At 38.5% G+C, this 10857-nt stretch overlaps 1 protein-coding gene across 1 annotated transcript; it reads left to right on the forward strand.

Annotated features, from left to right (window-relative positions):
• The first annotated feature begins 7612 nt into the window (after positions 1-7612).
• EMB2453 (Tetratricopeptide repeat (TPR)-like superfamily protein) lies at positions 7613-10474 on the forward strand. The gene is given in 4 exon segments (XM_089609207.1): positions 7613-7999; positions 8610-8951; positions 9562-10264; positions 10267-10474. Coding segments are annotated over 4 exon segments (1458 nt in total). The 5' UTR covers positions 7613-7684; the 3' UTR covers positions 10365-10474.
• The last annotated feature ends 383 nt before the right edge of the window (positions 10475-10857 follow it).

Genomic DNA, 10857 nt, shown 5'->3' on the forward strand with positions numbered 1-10857 from the left:
CCTTAGCAACTTTTGGCGTCTTCTTCTTCTTTTGAACCTCAGGTTGATTCTTCTTCTCGGCCTTGCGAGGTCTCTTCTTAGATCCCGAGTTGGAGGCAGTAGCATGTACCTCTCCTTGAGCCCTCTTTTTCTTAGCGAGTCCCTCGGTGGTGTGAAGCTCCTTCATAAGCTCGGTAACAGTGTACTCTAGCTTATTCATGGAGTAGTTCAGCTTGAAGATGTCAAAAGACTCGGAGAGAGTTTCCAAGATCATGTCTATTTTAGTCTCCCCGCCAATCTCAGATCCAAGGATCTCCATTTCATTTAGATAGCTAATGATCAGCATCATATGATCTCTAACGGGAGTTCCAACCTTCATGCGACAGCTCATAAACTGTCGGACCGCTTGTTGCCTAGCTTGACGTCCTTGCCCTCTAAACATCTCATGGAGATTGTAGAGCATATCGGCAGCAGTCTCAATGTCACCATGTTGTTGTTGCAACACATTGTTCATTGATGCTAAAATATAGCATCTCGCAATCTCATCGGATCGGAGCCAGACCGCCTGGATGTCTTTTTCCTCTTGTGTCGAATCTTCATTCGTCTGAGGACAGGGGGTGGTGAGAACCCATTTGTGCTTGTCGACAGTAAGGACTATGTCGAGGTTATATTTCCAGTTCACGTAATTTTCGCCTTCAACTTTATTCGAGGAAAGAATGGTTGAGAGAGGGTTGAGAGACATTTTGCCTATATAAGTTGAAACAAATTTATGATTAGCCTTTGGTTTAGGATTTATGTTTTTAACATTTGATAAAATCCAAAGGTGTTATAAACCAAACGATAATTTACTCCCTCAAGAGAAGGCCGCAAAAAATCTCCATTTATAAGTAAATGACACATCATTAATGCTTAGCCAAGATGTCAATACACCATTTTTTACTACCCACCTTTTAAATTGGTTTGATCACTCATATCTTTTCGCAGAGTCTCAAGAGAGGATTACTAGGGATTGAGCCTAAGTGTGCAACCAACCACTTAGTACAAAAGATCAACTTTGAAAAAACAATCCCCTAAGAGGAGGCCTTGTCTTCATTGTCTCACTCTCGGACATAGCTCATGGAGCAATGATCGAAGCAAAAATGTCATAGAGTACTCCCATTGAAGAGAGGGCCACAAGAATGACTCTTAGTCTCACGTCAATTGCTTCTTTCATTAGTGTTGGGGATCGTGGGTTACAAACAACAAGTATAACCCTCCCACTTAGTTTTTGGAGTTGGCACATCGTCTTTATAAGTTCGGAAACAAATTTCCTAGTTATAGATATATAGAGTGGACTACTATAAAGGAATCCTAGATCTTCATGTTCAGAGCAGTGTTAGTGCATAAAGGCACAATGTACATACTCATATTTTTCTATTCGGGAAAGTGCATGAGGGAAGCGTGAACTTCAACTCACTCGAACACTTGAAAGTTTAAGATTACACATCTTTATTTTTCGGCTCGTCTACGAGGAGACCTCCCACTCATATTTTCAAGAGCATATAGATTTTGAACATATGTGATATAGATATAGTTTTGATAACATTTTGAAAATTATTTGATTTGGATGACAAAATATTTTCAAGTTTGAAAACGAAAACGGTTTTCAAAATTCAAACTAGTTTTGTAAAAATTCAATTTCAATTAAACTTTCAAAAATAAAAAATTTTAATCTTTCAAATTATGTTTATAATCTTATGAAGAACAATTTTTCTCAAGAAAATTTTCTCATTAGAGTTCTATAACTCATGGTAGTGGGGCTGAAAATCCGGAATTCTAAAAAACTGGACTTTCGGAACAGCCGCGCACCTCGGAGTAAAATCGCCATAACTGCATGTTTCGATGTCCTTATGACCTAAAACCAATTGAATTGGAAAGAGGACAAAAAGACCTTTAATTGTATTCAAGAATCATTAAATTTAGAATTCTGAGCTGAGATTTATGCCACTTTTACTGCGGATTTTCTCGAGCTCGAAGAAAACTGGAAATAATTAAAGTTCGGACTTTGAGTGCGAAAAAGAATCGAGTGTAACGGAACGTTTTATGAAGTTGTTAAGGCTTTTATTTGTGTTTTATTAACAAGTTAATAAAATGGTATAAAAGAAATAACAACAAGCATAAAATGAATCAAGTAAATAAAAGAAACTAGTAAGACAAGATAACTAGTCACAAAAATTTACCGAAACTTCTCAAACTTTAAAAACATGTTTTTCATTATAAAAAATTAAAAACTTTTAGAACTGATTATAATGTGTTTTAATAACATCCCAAACTCATAAAAAAACAACATAATTTTTAATTTAAAGGCATGATCGATAAATTAAAAATAATCTAAGAAAACAATTCTAACTTGTCACAAAATTAGTAAACTTTCGAAAACGATTTTCAAGCTCATAATTTTAATTACATGCACATGCATATCTTTGACCATAGCTCTGATACCATTTGTTGGAATTGATCTAGGGTTAATAAAAAGTTTAACGATTCGAGCAAGAGGTAGAAATTAAAAATTTTCTTTAAAACAAGTAAAACGATTTTACTAACCTAGACAAAGAGCAAGTACATATAATTTAAAACATTAATGCGCATTATATATGTACTAACCTTTGAGAAGCTTGAACATTGAGAAGCCTTCGGAAGGTTGAAACGTTCGTCTCCCCTCGCAGCACGTCTCTCTTCTTTCCTCGGGAACTCAAGCAACCACGAAAGTTTCTATCACTAAAATCACTCGAGAAAGATAAGAATTAGTGTGTGGGCATTTTTAAACACGAAGACTCGAGAACAAGTCTCAAAATCGAAGAGCTAAAAACACTAGATCAAATGTGGACCTAGGTGCCAAAACAAAAACGAAAGAACTTAGAGAGAGAAGGAGAGAGGAGCTCTCAATCTCTAAAAAATTTCGAATGAATAAAATGAATAGGATATGAAGGCTCTATTTATAGGAGAGGATTCACCTTCAATAAGGTAGTTTCCTCTTCTATAGAATATCACATATTCATGAGCAATATTCCCTTTATTTCTTTAGAGGCACACGGCCAAGAGAGTCTTCATGACTCCTTGGATTTGTTTCCTCTTTTGTTTGCTTCTCCCTTGACCCGTTTGGCCGAAATCCCTCATGCATCTAGATGCAAATTTGTTTCCTCTTTTTCTTTTGACAAGTATCTTCATACATTAATGCACAAAAAAATCTCTCTTTTCTTTCTTTGGGTTGGGCGGCCAAGACTCCTAGAAGAGCTTCTAAAAGCTTCTTCATTTGTTCATGACAACATAAGAAAGATCCATTAAGAATTTTGAAGTAAAATTCAATGAAATGAAATTAATCCACAAGGCCCAATGAACTCATCACGACCGAGTCTAAAAAAATACAAAAATACCCTTTTGACAATTTTCGTAAAACTTGTATCGTTCTTGTTTTGACTTAGCTTCTAGTTTAACTATTCCTACTCGATATGATTTGTGACAGTGACCCCATGGATCCAAATGAACAAAGCTTGAGCTAAAATACTTGGACTCAAAAGTTCACAAACCTTTTCCAAGTTTAGCTTAATGTCAACTGACTCCACTAAAGAGTTGACACTGAGAATCTCTCGGTTCAAATGAATTTATTTTCTACTCAAGAATTCAACTAATTGTGATGAGTGGATCCATTGAATATTATCTATATTTACCCTTCATGAATATCATCAGCTAGTCGGGATTTACAAAATTACCATTTTACCCTTCTAGCTGTTATTTCCTCAACTCCTCTGTCGCTTGTGAATAAGTTAGAAACAATGTATTGACGAGAAGCTAACAAGTCACACTGTTTCATCCAAAAGAGTCAAGACTCAATTTGGACACTGACCAGTTCATTTATTCACATTCCAAGGAACAAAGCATGAGGTGATACACATTGCATTACAACAATCTTGTACATGAATTCCATATCTAGAGATCTTCACAAAGTTACTCATGACATCTTCATAACTTAGTACTTCACCAATAGGTCATGTTCAGAATCACATAGTGAATACGAACTCTGACTTTCTCAAATGAGAATACGTAAGCTATGAAATGGCATGTCTCATTTCAGGATTGAGGTAAGCATGATGCAATTCATACGTAGTGACCTCGAGACATAAGAGGTTAAACGGTTTGTTCTTATCTTGTCTCTAGAAGTGCATTGGTCAATTCAGTACCTTCGGAAGATACCTAGATGATGTGGATTCTGGGGGTTTTGTTTTGAACGAGGTTTGATGATTCTTGGTTTGAGATTGTGCTCGAAATTATGTTTAAGATGGTTTGTTTTTGGAATTTCTGAACGTTTGGTTTGAAAATTTTGTCTTGGCCGTGTGAAAGAGTTTTGGGCCGTATATATTGGTTTTGGCCGTGTGATGTTCAGTCTGAAATTCTGGTTTTTAGTTGTTGATGCTCCCCGAAACTAAGTTACTATGGATTAGTGTTTGGCTAAGTTTGAATTTCAGATTGTTTGGAAATTTTGATTTGATGAATTTTGTTTGGTCTCGGTTGTGAGCCTTGTTGTCAAGGGTCTAGGCTTGTTTAGGCGGGCTACGCAGAGCCCAAAACAGCGGCGGTTCGGGACGACGAGGACGTGGCCCAAGACATGACGGAACTATCGCGCGAGCGTCGACGAGGCGAGACCGAGACCGGGTGAATGTCGGCGTTTCGGTTTAGGCTCGGAGACTCGCGGAGGGTCCGTCCCGTTTTAGCGAGTTATTTCATTATTGTTTTGTAATTATGAAGTTTAAAGTTATTTTTGTATACGAATCGTTTTGAGTTAACGTTTGGTATCTCGGTTACTCGAGCGTCGTGATAAGAAATTTGACTATGTTTTCCTTGAGATTCAGAGAAGAAAAAGAAACAATCTTTATTTTGTTGGAGTTATTTTCTAATCTCGTTTTGGATAAATGAAATTAGTTTTATTCAAGGAAGCACAAGCTCGCTTATTAGAGTTACTTCTCGGATTTTTGGAGTTTATCGTAGTTTCTCGTTTGAGTTTACTCTTTCTCGTATCGTTTGAAGTTTTGTTCTGAGAAATTGATTTCTTTATAGTGGATATGTCATCGGATTCTACGATTCTTTTAAATCGTACGTTTGAGTTTGAGTATTGTGGACTACTCATAGGATTCTGATTCAGGATCAGTTTGATTTACTGTGATAGGACTCAAGACTGAAAGTCGTTTAGAGGGTTCACGGAGTAAGTGAACGTCTGGAGTCTCGGTTTTAGTGAACGTTCAAGTTCACAGGACGAGCGAACGTCTCGTTGAAGAGCGACTTAGACGCTTATTCTCGAGGTAGGTTATTATAATCCTTCTCTCCTGATTTTATGGTTTGGCCTCAAGTATATATTATTTTCGAAATGAAAATGTTTGTGAACGTGCCACGAAACCTAAACCGTTCTTAGAAAATGTGGCGGAACTTCATCTCAGGATATCTGATCATGAAGTTGAGAATATTTTCGATATTATACATATATCCCGTATTTGCGAAATAAAAGGTTTTGTATATCCTGATAGAGCCGGAAACGTATATATATGAAGCGGAGAGTGCAATCGTATATATATAAGGGTGTGGAGAGTGCACCATTCTGATCAGAGGACTGTCACGGGTTATAATGACAGGGGCTCAGGAAATAGTAGACGTTTAAATGGGCGTAGATGCACATTTAAATTCAATTGCATTTCTTGCATTTACAATTCTAGCATCAGCATTCCGTCATTTACATTTCTGTCATTTACATTCATGCAATTTACATTCCTGCAAGTTATACTTGTGCGTGTATGGTGATTTACACGTATAAGACTATTATTATACTTGTACGTGTATGGTGATTTACGCGGGACAAGAATATTATTATTATAAAGTAAGTATTATTTTCGAAAATCTTTTTTTAAAAATCAAACCATTACTATAGCACCTACTGGGCCTCAGGCTCATCCCTATTTCTTCAAATTTATCTTATAATCAGGAAGTGAGAAGGAGAAGGGTTAGGAAGACCTCGGAGTTAAGTGTGGTCGAGAGTTTGAAGGTTTATACTGGATAGACTATCAAGTGTCGAAGGTCGGTTTTGTTTTTCCGTTTTCTTTCTTTTATCTTTGGACTTGTAAAGTAATCAACTGAGTATGCACCGTGGGATAGTTTTGTAAAGTTTATTACTGCTTAATTATATTCTAATCACACCCCACCTTTCCCGGGGCGTGACACTAGAAGAACTATAGAGTCTCCAACTCTCAATGTCCCATAACCAGACATCATAAATTCTCCTAACAATCGTACTGAGATCAATAGTCCTTTGATCCTTAGATTGCGAATATATTGTTTTAAGCAAACCATGAAGAGTTTGTTCATGCAAATCTACATTTGTCTCTTCATGTGTTGTTAAGTTTGTTTATAGACTAAAGACTAAGGTTTTATCATAAAGCTTCACACAATGAATAATGAATGAACGTTTCAACTTTTTATTTATAAATAAGCAATTACAAGCAAGAGTCTTCGTGTGACTTTATTACATCAAATGTACAAAAGTAAAGACTACAACTCTTCTTGTGGGCACCATTGACAACACTCATCCGCTCAGAGACACAGTGGTTTTGGCTCAAGGGCTCGGAGAAGGGGCCATATGGGCTCATGGGATCAGAGAAGTAGTGGTTTGGACTCATGAGCTCGGAGAAGTGGTCAGGGCTCATGGGCTCAGAGAGGTGGTGATTTGATACGGTGGATTTGAAGACATGGCCATTTGGTCAGTTAGATCTGAAGATAAGGTCATTTGGCCAGGTTGAGATCGAGTTGTGGTCAAGGATATTTTTCCGTGTCACCCTCGTGTCATGACCGAGAGTATGATCGTAAGATTTTCTCGTATCATGATCGAGTCATTCCGGTGTTATGACCGAGAACATGACCAAGAGGTTCTCTCGTGTCAATCTCATGTCATGACTGAGATAGTGACAGGGTTACTTCGTGTCATGACCGAGAGCCTTTTCCATGTCATTTTCGTGTCATGATCGCAAGCATGATCGGGAGATTTTTTTTGTGTCATTCTCGTGCCATGACCAAGAGAATGATTGGGCCATGATGTGTCTTGATCTTGGTTTCTTCCCGTATCTATGCGTATTGTGGAGGACACACTACCGTTGAATCATCGGTCTTCTTCATCCGATTTTCACCACGTGTTCGGAATAAGTGAGGCAGTTAACGAGGAAACGTATATTTGTCTCCCAAGATTCGAACAGTATATTGAACGAGCTTCGGGTGATCTGCTGAGCAAATCATTCAACATGAGGTCAAATAATTGAGCTCGGATTCGCGATGAGTGGCCTTAAAGAAGCCTCAATCTTTTTATGTGAATGGATTGAGCCAATCAAGTTCAATTCGATTTATTTGGGCCGTCAACTCACAGATTTGAGGTCTAAATATATTATAGTTCAAAAGGGACAAAGAAAATATATTTCATATCGAAGTTTAAATGATTTTTTTTTTTTTGGACTTTTTGGTTTAAGAGGTATAATCAAGATATATAAAAATAAAATAAAATAAACGCTCATCAATCATGATATATTTGTTTTCGACATTTTAAGGTAAATAAATTACAGAAAAAAAAACGGTAAATAAAGAGAACCAACCAAGACATCAAATCATTTGACTTCAAATCCGAAAGCCCCATTGAACAATGAGCACACAAACAATGTCAGTGAGTGTCTCTCACTCTCTTCAGTGCGCCAAGCTACACGCCTCGGAGCGGCCATGGCCTCGGGCGACGAGGATCTCGTGCACGTCGACCCGCCCCAAGCGGAAGTTCGCTCCGCTGACGACGGGTGACGGCTCGGACGCTCGCGAGCTGGCTCGCTTGGTGATCAGGAGCTTCACTGACAAAGAGCCTTTAGTCAAGACGCTCAACAAGTATGTCAGGATTGTCAGGACCGAGCATTGTTTTCTTCTCTTTGAAGAGCTTGGCAGGGGCGATAAATGGCTTCAATGCCTCGAGGTCTCCTCTCTCTCTCGATATGATATTTTTTTTTCTTTAATTCATTATCTGAGAGGAGTAAAATTATCCTCGTTTCTTAGAGAAAAGTTTTCGAGATGTTGAGAAAGTGGCGATATGTGTGGATATGCGAGGATAAGGGTTAGCTCTTGTTCAAGTGTATCTACATCAGCAAAATTAGAACTCATAATACTTTACTGGGTCTGTATTGTACTCATTAATGAACAAATGGACAATGGGCGTATCAGCTTGGTAGTTTTAGGTCGTGGGTATATGATATCAGAGGTATTAGATTTTGATACTTCTGCGTATGACTAGTGGGGAATCTGTTAACTCATTATATCAGATTGTAACTATATACAGTTGCTTGTTTGTATATCTCAGGCTTGTCTTCTTTTCTTTTTGCTGAGAAATCTGAGGATGTCAAAACAGAAGCATTTTCGAAGAAAAGAGAACAGACTTCGTGGATCTGTGGGAGGAAAATAATAGGAAAATTAGCTGAATGGCTCCTTGATTTTAATCCAACTCGAGATTAATCAAGCTCTTTGTAGTTTGTGCTTCGCTTTGGATTAATTTTATTAGGCCCTCCCTAAAATAAACAGATTGAATTCAGGTATTCAGATGGATGCAAAAGCAGCGGTGGTACATAGCGGACAACGGGATATACTCAAAGCTGATATCGGTGATGGGGAAGAGAGGGCAGACGCGGATGGCGATGTGGCTCTTCTCGGAAATGCGGAACAGCGGATGCAGACCCGACACGTCGGTCTACAACGCCGTCATCTCCGCCCACCTCCACTCGCGCGACAAATCAAAAGCCCTCGCCAAGGCCTCCGCCTACTTCGAGAAGATGAAGGGCACCGAGCGCTGCAAGCCCACCATCGTCACCTACAACATTCTCCTGAGGGCCTTCGCTCAGGCAAGGAACGTCGACCAAGTCAACTCTCTCTTCAAGGTAAAGATGCATTTTCCGTTAAAGAAATATTTTTCACCTAAGTTAACCGGTTAAAGTTAACCGGACGGTTAATACTAACTAAAATTTCGGTTAACCAAGGTTGGCCTAGATTATAAGACATTTAATTAAAAAAATGATACAATATAGGTGGAGTTAGGCGTATAGCCCATTCGAACTCCTTACGTTAAAATTCTAGCCAAGCTATTTAAAAAATTAAGAAAGAAGTTAAAACTATGGAGACATAGACATGTGTTGGGCTATTACTTTAATTATTTAAATAGTTTGGCTATAATTTTAATGGATGGTACTTATTTGGCTAATTGATTACAATATATTATTTTTAAAATTAAATTAAGTTATTCAACTTTAACCGTAACTAATAATATCTATCAACAAAATATAACTTAATTTAACTGAATTATATTAAAATCTATTTATAAATTTAAAATAATCTATAAAAATTAATTATATCAATTTACTAATTAATATAATTATAAGGAAATTAATGGTAATAATTTCTAAAATAAATTTAAGTACTAAACGAAACATATTAAAATAATTTCGGTTAAAGGTTAAGCTAAATTAATTGAATTTTCACCTTTACTTGAAGGACCTGGGCGAGAGCGGCATCGCCCCCGACATCTACACCTACAACGGGGTGATGGACGCGTACGGGAAAGTGGGGATGATCCGGGACATGGAGTCGGTGCTCACTCGGATGAAGAGCGACAAGGTGAAGGCGGACATAATCACCTTCAACTTGCTCATCGACGCGTACGGGAAGAAGCAGGAGTTCGAGAAGATGGAGCAGGTCTTCAAGAGCTTGCTGCGCTCCAAGGAGAGGCCGACGCTGCCCACCTTCAACTCCATGATCCTTAACTACGGCAAAGCCCGGCGCTTGGACAGAGCCGAGGCCGTTTTCGTGCAGATGACAGACATGGGATACGCGCCGAGCCTCGTCACGAGCGAGAGTCTCTTGACCATGTACGGCCTCTGCGACTGCGTCTCGAGGGCCAGGGACGTGTTCGACAAGCTGGCCGCGTCCGGGACCGGCGGTGTCAAGGTCTCCACGCTCAACGCGATGCTCGATGCCTATTGCCTGAACGCCTTGCCCATGGAGGCACACAAGCTCTTCGAGAGCGCGAATAGCATAGGCGTGGTTCCGAATACCGCCACGTATAAGCTTCTCTACAAGGCCTACACTAAAGCCAACACGAGGGAGTTGCTAGGAAGCCTGTTTAGGCACATGGAAAAAGATGGCATTATGCCTAATAAGATGTTCATCGTTGATGCCCTTGGCACACTTTCATCCTCAGAGACCACTCCGGTCAAAAAAACATCCAGAAGCCGACGGGAAGAAGTGAAAAGCTTAAGAGACTAGGTAAACAACTTGTCCGCTTTATCTTCGACTAACTGTACATGGTTTGGATTTTGTGCTTTTCCAAAGGGTTTCAAGGATATTTTGTTTACAATCAGCTACGCCATAAATAGTTTATATATTTTTTTTTTTATTATGTTTTGAATTCCCTATTGTTTTGAACTGTTTCTAACAAGTACTATTGTAGTATATATAGTTATCTTGGTTTGTTAAGATCTCTGTTAGCCTTTGGTTATAACTTTTTTTTTTTCGCCATTATGATGTATCCAGTGGTTAGGCTTCAAGTTCCATGGAAGTGTAAATGTATTTATGATAATATAGAAGTCCATAGCAGTGTAAATTTAATGCAACTCTCTATGATTCTACCCAAAAAAAGGTTTTGTTTTAGCTAACTTGAAACATCCCAACTTGTACATCAATACTAGTTACACTCACAGCACAGTAAAGTTTCCCACACTCAATTTCGAATCGGAATCGCTTTTCTATAGGAAAAATGTCATATGGAATAATGGAGCTAAGAGGTTGAAT

This window comes from Urtica dioica, chromosome 3 (genome assembly GCF_054948205.1).
Source record: "Urtica dioica subsp. dioica isolate 48M chromosome 3, U.dioica_male_clone48M_v1_H2, whole genome shotgun sequence".
Taxonomy (NCBI): Eukaryota; Viridiplantae; Streptophyta; class Magnoliopsida; order Rosales; family Urticaceae; genus Urtica; species Urtica dioica.